The sequence below is a fragment of the Brachyistius frenatus genome, unplaced genomic scaffold (genome assembly GCF_029030835.1).
Source record: "Brachyistius frenatus isolate BFR_SWC_R1_liver_20210118 unplaced genomic scaffold, ASM2903083v1 Contig_10, whole genome shotgun sequence".
Taxonomy (NCBI): Eukaryota; Metazoa; Chordata; class Actinopteri; family Embiotocidae; genus Brachyistius; species Brachyistius frenatus.
Window position 1 is genome coordinate 1,532,853 of NW_027210609.1, and position 22,028 is coordinate 1,554,880.

At 39.8% G+C, this 22,028-nt stretch overlaps 1 protein-coding gene across 4 annotated transcripts in view; it reads right to left on the minus strand.

Annotated features, from left to right (window-relative positions):
* The window catches only part of cacna2d2a (calcium channel, voltage-dependent, alpha 2/delta subunit 2a), a 142,961-nt gene extending 121,675 nt beyond the window's left edge, over positions 1 to 21,286 (minus strand). For all 4 annotated transcript variants that reach the window (XM_069690787.1, XM_069690786.1, XM_069690789.1 and 1 more), the window contains exons 1-2: positions 20,871 to 21,286; positions 15,875 to 15,956 (exon numbers count right to left, since the gene is read on the minus strand). In XM_069690787.1, coding sequence (XP_069546888.1) covers positions 15,875 to 15,956; positions 20,871 to 20,986 — 198 coding nt within the window. In that variant the 5' untranslated portion in view covers positions 20,987 to 21,286. The remainder of the gene's footprint in view (positions 1 to 15,874; positions 15,957 to 20,870) is intronic.
* Between the last annotated feature and the right edge of the window lie 742 nt (positions 21,287 to 22,028).

A 22,028-nucleotide genomic window follows, 5' to 3' on the forward strand; every position in this document is an offset into this window, starting at 1 on the left:
CCCAAATACAACGATACAGACACAACTCTGAGCCACCTTCAGGTCCACAATCTCTTCACAAAAACACCACATGGGTGAACAAAAAAGGGATTTCACTGTTGGTATACATACCATGTCTCCTTCCATCACATACATAAACATAGATCTAAGCTCCACACAAGCGCGCGCGCACACACACACACACATTTGACAGTTAATCGAAGCGTATGGGGAGCTATAGACCTGACGCACACTCACACACACACACACACACACACACACACACACACACACACACACACACACACACACACACACACACACACACCTAACTACGGTCTTGTATCCTTGTATTCGTATTATATTATGAAACTCAATCAGTCGTGGATGGACTATTTATCCTCCTCATTTGACGTTAAATCCCATCCAATACAAACAGCTTTATCCCTTTTCTCGCTCTGTAGACCAGTAACGTCATCTTTATCTGGAACAGCTACAAACACAAACACATGCGCGCACACAATCTACAAATGCACCTAGATCAGTTCAGCTGAGTGCAACTGAATAATTCATATGAGGAAAATTTACAACAAGCCTTCATTACGTGCAGGGACAAATGCTCATTCCAGTACGGTACAAGAACTATGAGACAGACCTTAACTAAAATGCCACCCTATAAGCAATGACCCATTACCATTTTATTGGCATGCAAAAATAAATTACAGCAGAAATCAGCCTGAAATGAACTCGGCAAAGCTTTAATAGTGTTCTGCATCATAAAAAAAATTTAAAAAAATAAAAACAACGCAGCACAATACATGAAGCCCTGGCACTGATGAATGCCATTTGAATAATACAGTAAAGGTCCTGACGTTAGGTGGGGTGCAATGAGGGAGCAAACAACAGGTCATGTGTTAGGTCGTATCCTCCTATAGATATCAAAATTGTTTTTCATTTTGGAAATATGCTTTGTTAATTGAACACCAGAGCCAAATTTAATTAGTTAATAGGATATTTTGTTTGGAGAGTAACTCTTATTTACATTACAGTCTTTATCAGCTCAATATTTTCTTGACTTAAGAAAATAAGTGTTCTTCATCAGAAGATGGAATTTGATCTGCCATCTTAAAGCTGTTCAGTCTTCTCATTACAGCACTTTTTCGTGACATATTTTATGACAGTCAGTAGAAAAGCACATTGTAAAAGATAAAAAGGACATTCCATTTACCTGCTTTGCCCTCAGGGTCCTGGTGTTTTGTATGCTGGTTGATTGTTAAGACTTACTGGAACACTTAAATAGAGTGGAGCTGCCATTAATATTTCTAGTAACACTAGTGCTATTCCTTCTATAAAAAAATAAAAAAATCTAAATGTTTGCTGTAAAACAATTTCAATTTTGAGCACATTTAGGACTTGTTGCCTATGCTGGCTCAAAATTTAGGCTCTCAGGCAAGTAAGCAGACCCTCAGCTGAGATTACTGAAGTAGTCAATTTAAAGGAAAGAACTACACAGTATGAATCTGCCTAGTAATTGTAAAACTTTGCACATATATAAAACCAATGCATTTGCTGGTGTGACCAGCCTATCCACTGGATGAGTCTTCTGCCATTTTAAGTTTAAAAGGAAGTAGCTGGCACAGCCGAAAACTCTGGTACAAGTAAAGAAGTTGAAATTGTTTTGTCTTCTGCTCTTTCCAAGGTCAAGAAATAACTGTCAAGAACAAATTCACTTATTCAGTCTATGCTTGTAGCGCCGCCCACAGGTCTTCTAGGGTTATGTAATGTTATATCATCCATTGTGTGCTCTTTTGCATGGCTCTGTCTTGAACAGCAAATGGTGAAACAGTATGTGGGTGAGCATGTGAAAAACATACCCACACATATTCCACACGTCAAACACAAAACATCTCTACCCATGTACAATGTCAAAAATGCTTTTATACACAAATGATTATCATACAGTTGTTTTAAGTGATTTAATCTCAGATATTTATGGGTCAGCATGAGCATTAGTAGAAGCTCATCTGTGTGAGTGTTTATATAGATATAGGTGCAGGTGAATGCATGCGTATGTGGGTGTATATGTACGAACAGTGGTCATATACACTGTTAAATTTAGCTGTCATAGACACGGTAAGTATATGCCAACTAACGATGAGAAAAGACTTCTTACAACAGTACTTAAAGCAGAGAGTGCATGTGTGGGTGCTGGTTACACAGTAGGATGAGGTAAGGTCTCAGTGGATTACTGAACAACCTCTAGAGGAGACAATAAGAGGCCATCAGGGGGAGGAGAGTGGAGAGGCCAGATTAATGAAATATAAATGCGTTTACTGAATCGCTGTCATGGCAGCCTACTGATGGCTGAGGGATATCAAAAATACACAATGCAGCTGATGGCTTCACCTACACTGCAGCGACCCCCACCATCTTCAGAGACAACTCTAATCAGCATACAACTCATCGCAATCACAATCACGCACAGAAATGATCATCATCACACTCTTCATCACCATTTCCATCCTCACCACCGCCGCCTGTTCATCTACATTATCGCTTTCATCATGCAACAGAGTCACGCTGCTGCGGGAAATTGAAGTTGGCCAGATCAATAAATACAATATAAAATTAAATTAGCTGCCAAGATGAGGTGAAAATGTGAAAATACGTGTTTGGAGGAAAAGGCAGCGGTAACACTATCCAGTCAAAACAATCAAAAAACACATTTTGGGCACAAGCAAACAATGTGATGAGGCCACTGCTTCCTGGTGTGGATTTATAAGTGAGTTAAAAGAGGTGAGCCACATGTGCTTTGATGTGTGTACCTGTGAGTGTGTGTGTGTGTGTGTGTGTGTGTGTGTGTGTGTGTGTGTGTGTGTGTGTGTGTGTGTGTGTGTGTGTGTGTGTGTGTGTGTGTGTGTGTGTGTGTGTGCGTGACTATGACATCATTTCTGCAGTGTCTAATCAAGGAGAAAGAGAGCTAGCTTTTGCAAGAGGACTGTAATGGAAGCACAATTGACCTGCTTTAATCAGAAAAAATATGATACCTGCACTTTGCCCTCACTTTCACAGAGACACAGAACACTTCGACTTCACCTGCAAAGACACAGCTTCACCACCTGCAAACAGATCCGAATGTATCTCTGCTCTTTTGAAGTTTTATCTTTTCTCAGTGAAGGGTGGCGATTCGGTGCATGGCAAAACTCCATCTGTTCATTTCAATATGAATGGGCATGTAAGTTTGGTGCTGCTGGAGCGGCAGAGATGTGAAATTGCGGATGGCATGCAGAGCGGCCCCGACACGCAGGGTTAATTCAAACCGCCTTTGATGTCTGCCTGTGTGTGAAATGAGCTGGTGGTCCAGAGTTCACACAAACACATACCAGCACATACATACATACACGGTCGTACACGCTTGTACATGTGTTGTAATCATCACTCCAAAAACTCGAGAGACCACTTGTGTAGCCACATGAGTAAAACCAAACAGGAAGGAATCCACAAATATCACACCGTATGGCACCTAAACACCAACAATAACTCGACTTTACTGTGTCGGTGAGTAGTAAATCCATTGCACTCTTCAGGATTTAACTCGTGTGCATCACCAAACATTCCTTCACATACCATCCACATGACAATGGGAGCTAAGCTGCCTGTAGGCAAAAACAGACTGCTGGCTTACACACACAATACCTATGTAAAGCAGATGCTGCAGCTTTAAAGCAGTAACAGTCAGGATGAAATTTTAACTGTCACGTACGAAACATATTTGACTGATTAAAGTCTTAGTAGTCAGTGACCTTAATCAGGTATTTGTTGTACTTTGATGATAAATTTTGACATGACCCAAAGTTCTAGAGCCTTCAAAGTTACACCGACGCGGTTATCAATGTGATTATAAATCAGTTGAATCACACAAGGCATTTAGTTTGAATTCAATTAAAGTGACTGTGTCATTTACAAATGCATGCTGGGTGATCATAACTACAGAGTTGATGGTGATTTAATTGAAGTCACATATAACTGAAACAATGGACAATAGCAAAAAGAGAAGCAGAATTATTAATAGGCCAACACTTAAGATGTCAGTTTACTGTGGAAGCTGTCAGACGAGACGTCTGGGCCTGGGTCTGTACAGAGCCAACCAATGTTTTACACAGTGATGTAAGCATAGAATCATGTCACTTGGTTTTATATTACCTTATCAACCTATTTGAAATTGAAGGTATTAAATGTCACAAAACACAGCAGAAATAACAACGTCCTGAATTGCAGAGAGTTGCTCAACGGTTTGATGAGTATACAAGTGCTAAACAGTTTTAGGTTGAAAGAGTAAACTGTAATATTGGTCGGGGAAATGGAAATGTTTCTCATTATCTTTCAATTTTACTGTGAAATAACACAAACAGAGAAGTAATGATGTTCTCTTTGTTTCTAGTCAGTCTAATGTGAGGCATTTTACTACATCCTGCTCTGAGCTTCATCAATAATTTTACACTTGCCTGCATTTATGGGAGTCTTTCAGGACCACAAGTTTTGATGGTCAAACAATGGCAACACTCGGCTGACACGTCCCTGTTTGCTTTTATAATGATGATGACTATGAAAGAGCAGAGGTGTGACAGAGTCAGTGCAAGCAGTTTAAGCGATGTGGCAGTTAAAACTATTTCTTAATGTTCAAGCTTTTTGTGTTTGTAGAAGTGCGTGTTTGTCTCCTTGAATTTCAAATTATATGTGACTAATTTGTTTTGTCAGGACTATGTCACCACAGATGAGGTTTCACATCCAGAGTCCAGCCTGTGGTTAGGTTCAGGATATTATATTATAAGGATAGACAAAGATTACAGTTTTAATATATCTCAAAAAACACATCCTGTCTTGTGTTCCACTCACTAACATCTAACCAAGACTAGAGCGTCAATGTTTAACCAATAATTTGATGGAAAGAAAACTAATCGTGTACTATTTTGGTAATCTATCAGGAGTTTTGAGTCTTTCTTTTTTCTTTTTTTTATGAAAAAAAAGCAAAGATTCTCTCATTCCAGCTTCTTAAATGTGAATATTTGTTTTAGTTCCTTTAGTCCTCCGTGATAATAAACTGAATATGTTTTGCTTGTGGACTGTTGGTCAGGACAGAACAAGACATTTTAAGCTGCATCTTGGACTTTTCTGATTTTCTGATCGATGAATTGAGAAGATTATCAACAAATTAATCCATAATGAAAATAATTATTACTAATACCCCTAAGCAAGGCTACAATCTTTCTTTTTATTACTGTGGCAAAAAGAAACATTTTGGAACTTTAATATAATATTAAAAGCAATCCATCATGACCAAAATTGTAATTTAGGAGGAGGCGTTTACTTGTCTCCAAGACATATTTTTATTTACGAATTATTAGTATATAAATGTAAATTGTGGGTGGTACGGTTGGTATATTGTTTGTAGGGCTGGGCAATATATCGACATTATGTCAATATCGTGATATGAGACTGTATTACAGTAAAATTATGTAATTTTTTGATCGTATAACACTTATGTAGCTGTTCGAATAATTCCTTTTCTCCACTTAGTCAATATAACCACATTACTCTTGATTATTTATCAAACATCTGTGTGTAAATATTTTGTGAAAGCACCAATAGTCATTGCTGCAATACTGTCACTGTGCTTTACATTAAGTTATTTTGTCAAACATATTGTGATGTTTGATTTTGTCCTTAACATCCAGCCCTACTGTATGTTGTTGTAAATATGGTATGTGCAAGCACACATGCACATCATGAGTGTGTGTGTAATGCAGCAATTGTAGTGGCGGAGCACAAATCCCATCAAACAACAGAGCCCTGGGAAAAGGGCCAAAGGCAGAGATGAGAGTGAGTCCAGCTCGAAGCCAAAGAAGGGGGTGGATTGATTGTGGAGGGAGGGGGAGCTTCACTTCCAGCTTTTCCAGAGAGAGAAGGAGAACAAGGAAGAAGACACTACAATCTATAGAATTAAAATGTTGTAGTTAGCACTTCTGAAGACCCCTCTCAGATGGCAGTAGAGTCCTTACTACCTACATGATCGAAAATTAAAACACTTTTCAGGGACTTCCACAGTAGTTCTGCCTTTGAGAATCACCTACCGCTGAGGCAAGCCAATTAAAGTTATTTAGAACTGTGACCAATCAATCAGAGACAAGTGCCAGGAGGAAGAAAAGATGAGGACAAAACCTCAGCGCACCGAAAAGTCTCTCACGTGCAAACACCTTTAAAAACACAGAAATATATTTTGCTCAGTGGAAAAAACAAATGTCACACTTCACACATACAGGAGTACTCCCTCTGCAGTGGAATGAATAAGGCACTTCATACCTGGAATTTTCTAGGGCATCACGCCACTCTACATTACCACTGCAACCCACTCAGGGAACTGTACCCAGTTGTTTCTCTCTGTCAAGCACAGATAGCACCAAAGACACGTCATGCACTCTCTGAAACATCAAACAGAAGACAACTCAAAATTACACAAGCATGTGAACACACACTCCGCAAACGGAGGCAAGGAGAAAAGATTTGCAGCGTCTGCAAAATAAAGCATCTTTCTCTGACAGGGCAGGAGCTTTAGCACACCCCTAATCCCATTTTGACACATAATGCTATATTGTCTTCCTTTTTTTAAACAAGTGAGGCCTTCTTTTCTCCCTAAAAAGCCACTAGTAGCATGAATGCATTGGCTTTTTGTTTTCCTTGAATTCCTCAAACAACAATTAGTTACACAAAACAGTCCCCCAAATGTACCAGTGGATGTCGGCGAGACTCAGACACTGTAACCATCCCTGTTAGTTCTGTGCCGACACTAAAGACTCCGTTTTCTCCTCAATGGACTTTTACAGCTCTATACAGGAAATGCACTGCACTGGCCGCACACACAGCGATATACTGTGAGATGTACGTGACCAGAGAAGACGTAAAGACACAACATGCACCTTGTAGCACTCTGTCTTTAAAACCTGCAGTATTGATTTCAGTCAGCTGGCTTTAATCTACAACTGATCAGTAAAACCTGAAACAGGTAAAAAAAAACAACTTTTGTTTGGAGGCAGAGATATCCAGGAACTGACAAGCCAGCTGCTTGTAAAATTACAAGTCATTATAAAAATTAACTATTTGTTTTCCGTTCAAGGTATATTCATTACAATTCTGAAGGTTTTTAAAACTCTTCAGCATATTGGAGAAAATATCAGCAGCCGGTGATGGCTTCCAAAAAAAAAAAAAAAAACAGAATGTGAAACTGGAGACAGGGCATTGGCTCTGTATAATCTGGTTCTACTTTTTCTAAATGGTCACATTTTTATTGCGAAGCAATTTCAAGTAATTCCTCCAAACACTAACCCTGGGATATCTGCATGCAGGGCTGCACTCTGCAGATATATGTATTTTTCATTTATATAAACACCGTCAACCAGTGCCAGGCCATCAAGCCGGGGAGCTGAGGAATCCTTGTAACCTTCCCCAGTGTCAGAAAACCAATAAAAAGGAAGAAAAATAAATACTGTGTTTGTGTGCCCTTCCGTTCTCCTGTCAGCCCAGGGGAGTCTGAAGCTGGGAGTAATGGTGCTGACCAACTCTCGCACTGCTTAACGTTCAGCCGACTACTGGTTTTATGTGCCTCTAATGTCCACAGTTACTTTGTTGTGTGTTTTATTTTGCTTTTGTTCACGGGTAAATACACTTTTAGTGCTAGAGTCGGCAGACAAACAGAAGAACGTGGGCTACACGGGCAAAACAAAATAAAGAGTGGTTTGCAGACCATATCTAAGCTATCACAACACTGATGTGTAACCCTGATGACACCTTACTTTTGGTGACAGCTAATGGGATGTTTGAATAGGGATTTAACCAAATGTTTTAAAAAAGGACAGTAACAACAACAACAACAAATGGATAGCTCTGTAGATCAATGAGGGTGCACGATTTATTCCAGTATCACTGTATCATGATTAGAGCAACTTAACCTCAGTACTATTCTGGTTCCTACCAAGGCATCTCCATTAAACCACACTCAAGCTGAATTTGGCACAGTGTAAAAAAACTGCAGACCCCTCGTTGATTTGACATTTCTATTCCATTGACACTGTAGGTGTGTCAACACTGACAGGGAAAAAAAAAGGTATTTCTACTGTTTAGTTTGCAATTGTCACAAAGAAGATAATATCCCTAAAAATGGCAAGATGTCCAGAGCAAATCCCTCATTCCCCATTTTCATTTTGCTCAGTGTTTTGGATATAAGCTTTCAAACAGACTCATATTTTACTCCAAATGGACTTTCTGGATCATGTTTTATCTTCCCTCTACCTGAACCGGTCGGGGCAGATGACCAACCACCTCTAACCCTGGCTCTGTCAAAGGTTTTTTTTTCCTCCCAGCTGTCGCTCACGTGGGAATTGCTGAAATGTGGCTTCCTCTAATGTTGTAAGGTTCTGTTGTAAGGTCTTTACTATGTTAGGTGCCCTGAAATAACGTGTGTTATGATTAGGTGCAGTATAAATTAAATTGAACCAACATTTCCCAACCCACTAAGCACTGAAATACATGATTTTGCTTACTTATTTTTTTTATATAGTACTCTATTAATGCCCGAGGGGAAATTTCTTCGCTACAGCAGGAGGGACTCTCAGGGGGGGAGATGCTGCAGCAGGCTGCCACTAGCGCGGCGCCAGGTAACCTGACCTGAGGTGCATGTTTTTGGATGATGGGAGGAAGCCGGAGAACCCGGAGAGAGCCCACGCAAGCACAGGGAGAACATGCAAACTCCTGCACAGAAAGGCCCAGGACTGGATTCGAACCTAGAACCTTTTTGCTGAGGCGACAATGCTAACCACTGCACCACCGTGCTGCCCTTTGATGATAGTTTCCTTTTTTGTTTGGATGATGGTTTATAATTAACCAAAATTTTTCAGTTTTCACACAAGCAACGTTCTTGTATAACTTTTGAGAATGCTGAATATTTATCAAATAAAAAAACTATTGGTGTAGAAAAACATCTATAGATTTTCTTACAAAAAACTTTTTTTGTATCACAACCAAAACTCTACTCTACCCAGATGCAATCATGAATTTATATTTCTTGAGCCAGTAATTACATCGTTTGATAAACCTTAATCTGTCGTAAAGTATGTTTAGTGTCGTTCTGCTCCTAGAGTGGTTTATCAATGATTTCCAGCAAACATAATATCAAATTGTTAAGTTGATGACATCAGTGGATCTTGAAGGAAAAAAGACGCGCATTTTCAGAAAAAGAATTGCAGTCATAAGTAAATTAGAAATAAACAATACAGCTTAATGTTACTGTTTCTGTTCCTGTTCATCTGTTGCGGTGAAACGTTTTAAACCAACTGACAGGACCACATAAGTATAACTTCTTTTGTAGAACAGCTAAAATAGCTGTAACTTATAAATTATCGATTTTACATAAATAAAGACCTTACAAAGAGCAAACCGTGCTGTGCGCTGATATGTGTTACGCAATGACTCAGGCATACTTAAGACTAGAGAGGGAAAACAAGAGCCAGACAGTAAGCTATCTTGCAGAAATAGCCTGTGATGTTTCACACAACCAGATAACGAGTAGCTGTTGTATAAGGTCCAGGCCAGAAGATGGAGGGGGAGGGTGGAAGGAGAACTGAGAGGAGGCCTGGATGCTCTCTCTTTCTCTCTCCTTTAAAGGTAACTGCTCACGTTGGGAGGAGGACCTTCAACCCTTCTTTCTCTTCTACTGACTAAAGGAGCTATTAAATTAAAGAACTAATGACATTGATCAGCCCTCACATGATCGTCTACTGATGGATCAGCAGACGGAGGGGGTGCGGGGTGGGGTTGAAGCTGACATCAGCTTTAGAAAACCAGGAAAGGGGTTGGGTGGTGCGAGAGCAGGGGTGATGTCTAGCAGAGCACTGGGCATTTGAGACAGATTATTGGAAATTTCTGTCGTCAGCGAATCTGAGTAAATCCACCAGTGCACTTTATAGAGATATCTGTTTGGTGGGGCCGGCTGTCTTGGCTGTGAGCAACCTTCTTTTTCTGGAAAGGTTTAGAGAAGTCAGAGAAATTTTTGAAACCGTGTTCAGTATAAAATCTCTCTCATGTAACGAAAACATACCTGTGCTGATCAAACCGGAGGCTTCAGCAATGTTAACAACAAAGAAGATGACTTACTGCACACACAGTCAAGAGCATGCGCATGCGCACTGGCAGTCCCGGAGGCAAGAAAGTCTGTGTTGAACTGAGATAAACCTGCAGCCAGCATGTGGTCAGCGGGCTGACTGATGTAGTGTTAACCCCACAGCACAAAGACACAAACAGAGTGAAGGGCAAAAGTGAAGGAAAAAGGGAAAAAAACCTTCTTGGTCAGGTAAAAAAAAACACATGAAAACTGAGTGAATCCCCCCCCCCCAAATCCTTTAATTCTCACTCTGTCTTTCTGCCTGCATCCACATATGGGTATATTGATCTAGATGCCATTCTCAGGTTTCCAGTAATTAACAACAGCAAACAGCAAGAGGAGAGGGTGTGGAGGCGGAGCAGACAGATCCTCGGAGTGCAGAGCTGTAAAGTGCCCGGCTGAACCGAGGGCTCCGGGAGCACTCATATGCACCAGCCTAAATTATTCATGCTGATTAGACTCGTCTTATTGAAATGAATTTCAATTTCATTGGAAGTGAGAGATTTCAACATATGTTGCACAGCATCGCCATTTAAGATGCTTGCTGAACTGAAGCTGTGAAAATTGGCCTGACACTCTGTGCATGTGTGTGTTTTTGAAGTTTGGTATAACTGCACATTTCAGAGGAAAACATTCTGGTTTTTGCATGACTACATTTTTTTAACAGCTTTATTTACAGCTTACTTTACAGATAAAACATTTTAAATAAAAAGCAAATGATAAATAAAATATGTATGTTAAACAATCAACCACAGGTTTACAACTTTTTAGAGCAGTGTCGAGTTGGGTCTGTAGTTGCCTTGTTATGTTTCAGATGTCTGTGTTGTTGATAAGGTCCACCAAAGACTGATTTCACCCTATAATGTTTCTTTAAAATTACTGTTTGAGGCTAAAAGACGTCAAATATGTATCTAATATTTCACAAAAAAGCAAAAAAAGAGAGGTTTAAAAAAAAAAAAAAAAGACTAACCGTGTATGGTCCTCATTAATCATCTTATGACCCCTCAGATTTATCGAGTGACCTACTAGAGGGGGCTCAATCCCTACCTAACCACAGAGACGGCATTAAATCATTAGTTAGCTCTACCCTGACCAGCTAAACCAATTTATCGTATCAATATTAACAAATGTAACATATGAGCCAAAGAGGCCAGTCTGCAGCAAGAAGAGTAGTTTTACTTTTGATGCTTGAAGTAAATCTTGCTGACAATAATTTTACTAAAGATTTGCTTTCCCTTAGTCAAAAAGATGTGAGTTCTTCTTCTACCACTGCTATGGAAGCATTTTTCTGCATGCATAGAGTGATATTAAAGCTACAGTAAGTATAGTGAACATGTGCGTCCACCTTGTGTCAAAATATGAATGTAGTAATATCTGAAATTAAATGATTTGCTTTATCAATTAATCTTACAATTAATATCTCAGTTAATTCATATTTTTTTGTCTTTAAAATCTCCTAAAAGGAGTGAGAATATTTCAGTTGTCAGGAAACATTGTTTGTCTTTTTTGACCAAGCTACAGTCGAAAGAAGTATCCACATCTTCTCCTTTGAGAAGTTGGAACACCTCTGCACTTTTGCCTAGAAAATAACCCAAACCATTTTTTGATTATTAAAATAATATGATTATTGGATTAATCGAACTGCTGCAGCTCTGTCTGTATCTCTGATAACCCATCTGTAATGACAGTATGTGGGTGTAGGCGTACTGCTCGTGTAACTATGAAAACTGTTCTGAATAAGCCTGAGGATATGAAAACAATGCCAGTGTCCACCGCCGCCTCACATCACCACATACTGTAACACATCAAACACAGCAGCACACAGGATAATGAGGAGGATAAGGACTATAAACAGCATCCAACTGCTCACATTTAAATTTACCAATTCACATCCCTCCCCTCTATCATTTCATCCATCTTAAGTAGTTTGACTCTAAATATACACACAAAACCGCCTGAACATCCATCTCAATTGTCAAGCCATTCTTCATTCCTTCTCCTTTTAAAAAACCCTCCTCCTCCGCTCTAAAAGCCGCCCACTCTCCTTGTCTATCTGCACTCCACACTCTTCCATTCGAAACTTCCAACTCCTCCGATACATCACTCACCCTCTATCTTACTTTCACTCCCCCAGACAAGAATAACATCTTGACCGAACCTGGGCAGAGTATACTATAATGCAATTTTTAAGCATTTAAACAACTTCAGTTTTATTTGACACTTGAAACTTAGGCACAGACTTAAACACGGCAAAATACTACACATCCCTGAGCTGTTTTTAAAGTCAACTAATTCACAACGTATTCAGCTATTTTCTGCGCTGTCCTGTTTTAGCCTTTTTCTGTCTTTCACCCACTACCTCACTTGTCAGAAAAAATAAAATCTCAACCGAGGGGGACTGAACAGACCACATTATATTCAACTTAGTTCTCTTGTCTCTGCCCATGTAAGACAAACTCAAAAATAATTTGCACACACTTTACATTTTTTTGTCTTTGAAAATAAACTGCGCATGAAGAGGAAGGGGGCGCAGAGGGAGGAAATCTTGTTACCAGCCGGCATAGCCCTGGGAAGATTTCGATCAGACACACGTATAGAGAGAGGCATCCATTTAGAAAATGGCTTTTCTAGGCATGCTGGGCCATTTAGCACACCCTGTGACAACTCCTGTTTGGGGCAATGATAAATGTTCTTTCACACCCAGTCTGTGCACACAGTCAGACCAGCACATACACATGCACACACAGCCGTATGGGCACTCAACATAAGACATCACTGGGATGGACAGTGGTTTCATTGGGTTTGGCCGACAGAAAAAGCTTCAGTCACTTTCAGTGTAAATTAGCTTAAATCCACAGAATTTAAATCCCACTGAGCACTTAACATCATGTCAACATCACGTCTCAGCTTTAGGTCACATTAAGCTCAGGATCATTCAGCTACATACAGTATGTCCCAGTTCTATAACACACACACTGAAGAGACACAAGAACATATTCAAACCAAAAATACAGGGCATTCCTCTAAATATCATGAAGAAGAAACAACTGGTAGATTAATCAATTAGTTAACTAACTGATTATTACAATTAGACAACTAACCAACTACTCTCACCAATCAACTGAAGCTTCATCACAAACCACTTACCATACCAAGATGAAACATTCTCCAGTTCCAGCTTTTCGTTTCAGAGGATTTGATAATTCATAATGTGTTTAGTGAAATTTAAGTAGAAATGTTTGGTTTTGCGACTTTTTGCTGACAATACCACCTGGAACTCGTGATCGACATCCATCACTACTTTCTAACATTTTATACAACAAATACAAAAGGGATATTTTTTTTTTTTTTTTTTTTTTAAGAAAATAATCAGAAAGTTTAATAAAATGTCAAATGAATTTATACAAAAAATGATAAATTCCTAAACTATGAAAATAATCATTAAAGTGCACGTGTTTTTTTTGTATCATATATCCAAGAATAATTTACATGGCCATCATCAGTTGTCATTACTCCCAGGATTAAGCTTCACAATGGGCAAACTTGGGGTGCGGGTTGGGGTGTTTGGTTGGTTCAAACCAAATAGCAAACCATTGGTTTGGGAACTGTTGTTTTGATGCATTGAGTTCCCTATTTCAGCCGTTGCCATCCTACTTTTTGGAGCCAGAAGTGACCATATTAGATAAGGTGGGGAGGAGCAGGCGGGGGATCTGACTCGGTCTGACTGACACTTGTGGAAATTTATTTCTAAATTTAAATTTCATGAGTTTAATGGGAGCCTATGGAGCCAGAGACTTTTTGGAGCCAGGCCCTATGGGTCGCTAGTGGTGTTGCACGTTAAGGCCCTTCCGCATCGGCTTTACATTTCAGACCCGGAAACTACATCTATTTTTATATACACTCTGTGGTTAAAACATTGGACTTGCAACCAGAAGACTGCTGCTCAAGTCCAGTGTGAAAACAAAAGCCAGTGTTGACTTATTTTAAGTTACGCACATAAGTTAACTTACCTGACATATATACATAACAACTTGTGTAACTTATTTTAACCCTCGGCATCAGATGGCATCAAATTCAAAATCTAAATTCATAATTTTTTTCATAAAACAATACAATTTTGTAGTTTTAACAATTGATATGTTGTCTTTGGTCTATTTTCAATAAATATGGGTTTACATAATTTGCATGACGATGAAGGTCCAGTACGCCTGTCATTGGTAGTCTTCAATGCATGTCTGATAATGGTCTGCTGAGCCGACAAGGAGGTGAGGGCCCTTTTAGACATATCGATGGTCCTTATGAAAACTGGTAATGACCATTTAATGAGCTGATAACATCTGGAGCAGGTGACGAAAGCGTAGATGAAAAGGAGTAATGAAGACATTTTGTAACTTTTTGGCCTAAACAAAAACAGCCCTCTCCAAGTTTAGTGATTGCATTAACCTTTCAGATAAATTGAAGAATAAAATGCTTCTTCAAGGGTGTTGTAAAATTTGTCCAACCCCTTAGGCTGATGAAACCTTTTTAAAAACCCGTTGGGTTATCTCAAAAGTGCAACTACACCAAGCTTAAATCAATTTTGTTTTTCATAGCTTGAGAAATGACAACCTTTGGAGACACATATTCCTTATCAAACAACAGCAATATGCTTTCACCTTGAGACATTTAACATTATTTTAGAAGTCCACCGGCGTGTAGATATTCACATTGCTCAGCGGGAAAACTGAAACAAATATTTGCACAAAGTGCAAAAGGCAAATACTTAAATGGGTAACACACTCTGTTATGTTTTGTCAACACTGGATGAGAGCTAAAAATCAAAAAGCAGTCTGACTGTCTGCCTGATATCCGCTAATGGTCATTACCCTTTACACCAGCATGATCCCTGTCAGCTCACTTCCTCTTCTCTGGGATCCATCAATGTCGCCACCGTACTAACAGCCATCATACTAACTGCCTCTACTGCGAACATTAAAGCCACAGGCACCATACCGGCTGAATGAATCACACTCACCCATACAGCAATAATGAAGCATTTATCCCAGGGTGCATTACAAACTGAGGAAGCATGGCAAACAGTAGTAGTATGATGAAACAGTGTCAATCACACTACGCCCTACCATCTGCTCTACCACTAGAAAGACATGTGTTATGCAAAGGATGATACAGAGATGCAGACTAACCAACACAAAGTGTCCAACATGCATCTCAACAAGCCGTGTAGTGTTGTAACTTCAAAAGTTATGCATCTTAAAACAGGTGCAAAAGTTGTTTTTTATTAAATATGTATATTTTTAGGGTATCTTCAGTTTTAAAACCCTTGTTTAATACGACTTTAGATTAAAAAAAAAAAAAACAATTTTTTAAAAAGTCAATACTGAGGTTTCACAGAGACTACAGGTATCAGGAGTGAGAGCTGGCTCAAGGAAGTTCTTGAAGAAAGAAGCCGATTTACCTTGGAAAATCACCCCATTATCTCAGTGTGAAATAGTCTCAGGGAATACATATTAATACTGCAATGAAATGTCTTTAAGTAATCAACATTTTCTGCAGTGCTCATACAAAGACACGGCCTCACAGACACTCACAAGCACGTATGTTGTACAACCTGCCCCAGTGAAATCTTACTCATTAATAATGCAGGAAAAATGCAGGCCGTCGCATGTAAGTGTGACGTCGACTTACCAATCTCATCTGCTGAGTTCCGGTGACGTGCTGCAGAACCTTTTCCAGCTCCTTTTCAATGCGTCCAGCCCAGTGAATCATTCTGGAAAATAAAATTAGACATTTTCAATCTGTTTTACTTTGACATTATCACCTGAACGTGTCATCACAAAAGCATGAATTTCTCTGTTAGTGCATGCGAGTGAGTGTGTTTGTAAGACTGTAGCAGTTAGTCTGTCCCCATTTATGTGTAGCTCTGTTTCTGTTGGCAGACTACCACATTCTTCCCCTTTTCTGGATCCCTATCCGGAAGTATCCCTGTACTGGCTCTACTAATGTCTGGGTTGGTCTTTAGCACCTTCTCTCCCTATCACATCTTGCATATATCTGGTCGGACTGACAGCGAACGTTCCTGTCTTGGCTTGGCTGAGATCAGCGGCTCTGCAATAAAACTGCTCAGGTCTGACAGAAGTGCACCCTAAGCAGGAGCTGATCTCCGTTAGACGGAGCCAAGTTTGGAATTAAGAGATCAAACGGCTGGAGCTCATCACTGTATATCTCACAGCAAGCAACAAATGACTTAATTGATCAAGATTTTTACTAGATCATATATAACAGCAGCAGGGTCACCTGCCAATGTGGATACATGCTGAAAAATCCATGTGTATGGCCAATGAGAAACTCACTGAGAAATAAAATTAAAAAAATGTTATGACAGCTGAAAGATGATTTCAGCAATCAGATGAATAAATTCTGTCGTGTTTGCTTGCCAACCACTGATTCCCTGCCAACCTTTTCCTTTCAGCAGCCTGCAGATAGCTAATCACTAGCATCAACAGCACAACACAACACAGTCGTTTGTCTTTTAATATGATGACGGAGACAAATGTGATCTTTAAATGTCAGATTTGCTCAGAAGACGAGAGGGAAGACAGATTTATTAAATTGCAGAAATCTGCCAAGCAGTGACAGCGCTCGCCATAATCATCAAGCCGGAGCGGGCCTCATCAAGAGAGTAACAGTAGAGCAAACACGCCAGCGATTGTGCGCGTTGCCTGTGTTTATGGGGACAAGATAAAGAGAGAGCAACAGGGCCTCCAAAAGGACTGGAGAAGGGGAACGCTGGGTAGCTGACTATGAAAAGGTCACCTCAATATGAAATGAAAACAAGTTTACAGTGAGAAAAGATCCAAGCAGGACGCAGTGATACTAACAGTGAGGGACAATACCTCTGTCCCCGAGCCAGGCAGACTTCTTACGCAACTTCTTTAGTCTGCATGCTACACAAACACACACACACACACACACACACACACACACACACACACACACACACACACACACACACACACACACACACACACACACACACACACACACACACACACGTATATGCGGAATTGGGCCCTACCCTATTATATATTGAATTCACACACATAGGCTATCATGGTAAAGTTAAGCATCAAAATACTGAGCCACTTAATCTTCTGAATAATTTTGATTTAATATTGACAATCATAATTGTAGTATTGGGGGTTGTGTGCAATAATTGATTTAATTCAAAAGACTGCAAAAACAAAATATACCAACGTGAATGTGATGACAATACAGGGAAAGGAAGTCCTAGCTCAGTTCACCAAGGTGCTATAGAATTAAAGCTGGACAATAATTTTATACCATCATACAATCTTTGAGAAATAATAGCAAAGAACTTCTAATATGGAGATATAGGGAGTCACAGATCGTATGTGCTAATGAAGGATAACAAATTAACAAAGTTAACGAAAACTGTATGCAGCCATGAGATACGTGTTATTTTTTAAATTTTAATTAACAGAAACATTATTTGACACGGTGGGATAGTTATCAGTTTAAATTTCCATGACATAATTTTGCATGAGTAAACATAAAATTAAAAAAAAGTGGTTACTGCAAGGAAAGAAATTAAATGAGCCTGGCAAACCTGTTTATCAGCAACACCATTACTATTGAGATGCATGTCGTCATTCCAAGACATATCTTTTGGGCAAAAGGTGGACTACTGACAAGTCAAGTAAAAAAAACATAATTTAAACTATAATTTGATAACAAACCTCAGATAATGCTGTCTCATAGAGATAAAAGCATATATGCATCTACTAGCTCGACAGACACACATGCTCAGCAGCCTTGCCATTCCTCCTTCCTGATGCTTTCAAGACAATTCAATTACATTATACGTCAAGTATAATATCTAACATTCGTATGCATGAACACTGATAACCATAATCTACTGACTTGCATCGCAGCAGATCACATAAACATGGCCCACTAACATTTAAAGGCACAATGAACATATGTAAAGTATGGCATAACGACTGGAGTTTTATGTTGGACTGATGGTAAATCAAACGAAAAAATATTTCAGTCAGAAATATGGAGAACTCTCCATTCAGTAACAACTGCAGAGATATCAGGACACAGCTGTTTGATGAATTATATGCACAACTGAGGCTTAATGCTCATTGAATGCTGTGATACTTGAAGGCTGTGATCTCTTTAAAAGACAGAAGTCTTCTTGGCGCAGTACATAAAAGACGGCTGATGCTCTCAGTTTTTTTGTAGTCTGTTGCCTGTGTTTTTTATGTATTTTTCATGTAATATGATTTATGTTAGTTAAACATTACGGAAAAGCAGAAAATATGATGAGATGAGTTTGGACGGAAGACCTGTGTGTGTCAGCCAGATATACAGTCACTGTGTTCATTCTGCTCCAATGGATCTCATCATTTGAAGTGCCATGTTCAAATACCTATTAGGCAGGAAGGTGGACTGTTTTTGTGTGTGTGGAATTCACATTTTGTGGAAATTGCTGATGATATTTTACCTGGCACGAAAAGATCGTACTTTTGTAAAAAAAAAATTTTTTTAAAAGACTGAAAACATCAATTTAGGTTCCAGTTTTCAGAGCAGGTTTCCCCCACATAATTTAGAAAAGTGGAAATAACTTCCCCACGCATAATTTCTTGCTTTAACACACACACACACTGCATTACATACATAAAAAGCACTTCAATACAATTACTGCATAACACTTTTAGGGTGGTAAGGTGTAGAAATGTTCACTTTCTTGTTACTGCCAAAATGAACTAGAGGACATTGTGCCCTTTCCTTATGGACACACTTCCTCAGCTGGACCCCCAACACCCACAAGCTCTAACTGGTGTGTGTGTGTGTGTGTGTGTGTGTGTGTGTGTGTGTGTGTGTGTGTGTGTGTGTGTGTGTGTGTGTGTGTGTGTGTGTGTGTGTGTGTGTGTGCGTGCGTGCGTGTGTCAGGTCTATGTCTCCCCATACGCTTCGATTAACTGTCAAATTCTGGCAAATACCTCAGTGATGTGGGCTCCCGAAAACCCAGTATATAAATCCCAAGCAGTGACTACATATAATTCAGACTACGTGTATAAGCAGCCCTATAGATTATATTTCATTTTTATCTGCTTAAACAAGGACACTGACAGACTTGAGGGGAAATAAGTAGAGATTGTTTCTTAACAATAACAAAAATCCATTTACAGTAAATTGTTGAGAAATCAGCTGTACTTAAAGAAAAATGTGGGGTTGTATTGGCTGTAAGATTATACATTTAGCATTTAATGACTAACAACTAGTAGGAATTGTATCAAAGCTATTAAAAAAAATCCGATTTAAACCTTCATGTGCTTTTGTTTGCAAAGTAATCCAAGTGTAAGACAAATTACCTGCGTCATTTTCTCTTATAGAGCTCAAGCAATCAAATCAATGATCCAGCTAATTGTAGTTTAATGTCAATCGACAGTCATATAAAGGATAACTGATTTTTTTCCTTTGAAAGTCACCTTGGCCACCAAATTAACAAAGCCCTCTGGATTTTAAAGAGATCATCCGGCGGATGCATCATGGAGGAATCATTTAGATTCCTGTCATTTCTGTGTACCAGACTGACTAATCATTACTAAAGGCTATACATCGCAACAGCACGTCATGATTGTTATAAAAAGGGCGACGCAACATTTTGAAGCGATACTCCCCAGACATGAGTAACTGTTGCACTCTGATTTTACGAGCGTTTATTGTTCAAGAAACATCTGAAATATAATCTTAAATGAGGCAATAGTTTCTTCCAAAAAAAAAAGACCCATTTTGAGAAGATTATTGTTGGTCTTTTATGAAACACGACGCACAGGTGGTAAATTGTTGCAGCAAACATTACGTTTCAGTTGCCTTTGTGTGTCCTTCAAGGTGAAATCGTTATACTGTTCGTATAAGAGACCGAAATTACGCTTCAATTTTCCAAAATTATTGCAAGCTATTTCCCAACAAGTGCACGCTGAAAAAGTCCAACAACAGTTTTCTCGCTCTTCCCACAGCTGGTTGCTTCTGCTACTTTCTGCGCCTGCGGTCGCCTGGATAAAGCATCACTGTGATGCTGCCCTCAAGTGCGTCTGATTTTCTACTGTAACATTTCCAGATTTAGTCTCTGAAACAAAACAATCCCGTTGAAGACATGGGTGTATCCTGCAATGGGACAGACATGACTCTTTGACGATGCATGTGCACTATCCAGAGGATTCTGAAGACGACTATCATGCCTAAATGGAATATTCTCACTCATGCAGTGACAGCAAAACAACACATCGACTAATATTATAATACTCGTGTTTAATCGACATGAATGTTCAAATAAATTAGCGCTGGGTGGCTTGTTTGCCCGTGGCACATGTGCATGCTCCCCGAAGCCTGTTCCCATGTTGACAAATTGAATAAGACTTTGTCTATTAAATGCTACTGCCCAACAACAAAACATGAGCTGTGTGAAGATGCAATTCATAACGCAGCATCCGAGACGGAAGCTGCGTCTGCGTTTGAACATCAGGGACAGCAGCTCATCTCGCACCAAGGTAAACGGCGCTGCATGTGCACAGGCTCGTCGGGGCCACCTGTCCTAGTTCCGCACCCCCGGTTTATCCCCCCCCCCCCCCAAACCGTGCAGGGTACTTACGTGTAGTGCTGGGGGAAGAGGTGCGTCCCGGCTGTCGGCGTGGAGACGCATATGATAAGTATAGTTTGGATTGTGAAGAGGCAGAAAATACCGTACGACTGCGCGCAGATCGCCATTTTCCATTAAATATTCAAGAAACTGAGATAAATAAGAGAAGGACCGGAAGGACAGTCTCTCGCAGCCGAGCTAAGAATAACCGAGCTCCAGAGAAAGTGTTTGGTGGGAGCTGATGATTGGCGGAGGTTTCTGGACACTTCAGCCGGCAGTGGAATCTCAATCAGAGACGCACACGAAGAATTGGCAGCTGAAGACACGAGAGATCAGGATCAGGAAGCTGCTCTGCCGCTGCTGCTGATGTGCCTGGCTGCCTATTTGCGCACTCGCTGTCCTCCCTCCCTCTCCGCCGCCGCGCACATTTGCTCCTTTTCTCTTCCACTGTCTCCAATGTAACAAGCACACTAAGTGAAGCTCACCACGACAATGATAAAGGGTTCCCATCCCGGCTTTCAAAATAAAACCATGCATCATTTGAAGGACAGTACATGGCACTAAAGTGAGCATGCAGCAATTTTCTCGAACTCAAATTAATGTGAATTATCAGAAAATGCCTTGAACAGAGGTCAATGTTACTACATAGCAATAACATTGTGGTCACTGACGCACGTATTCGTTCAATTTATAGGAGATCCAATGGCAACATTGGAAAATTGCTGCTGTAATAAAGTGTCTGGTTTGACGCACAGCTTTGACACTAAACTCAAACATCACATTTTGTGAAATTTTATTTTGTAAATCAACTCGCGTAACTTCCTGTATTTATTTCGCTTATTCGTGACACTTGATTCAGCTGTTGGCACAAGCAGTCCTTCCTCCGTACAAACAGCCTGTGCGACAGACGGGGGCGCGCATCAGGCCACCTCCTCCTCCCCCTCCTCATGTCCACTCTCCATGCACTGTGCTTTCCTCAAACTCGGGATTATGAGCAGAAATCTTTTATTTTGGTAATTAGAAGCATGACTCTATAGAGGAGTGTATTGTTTTAACTGGAGTGTAAACAGTCAGCAATCACCTCGGAGATCTCCAACTACATTTGTTCTACTTATTAGCGCATGTACTCCAGTGGATGCACATTGAAATAAATGCAAGGAGAATTAATCA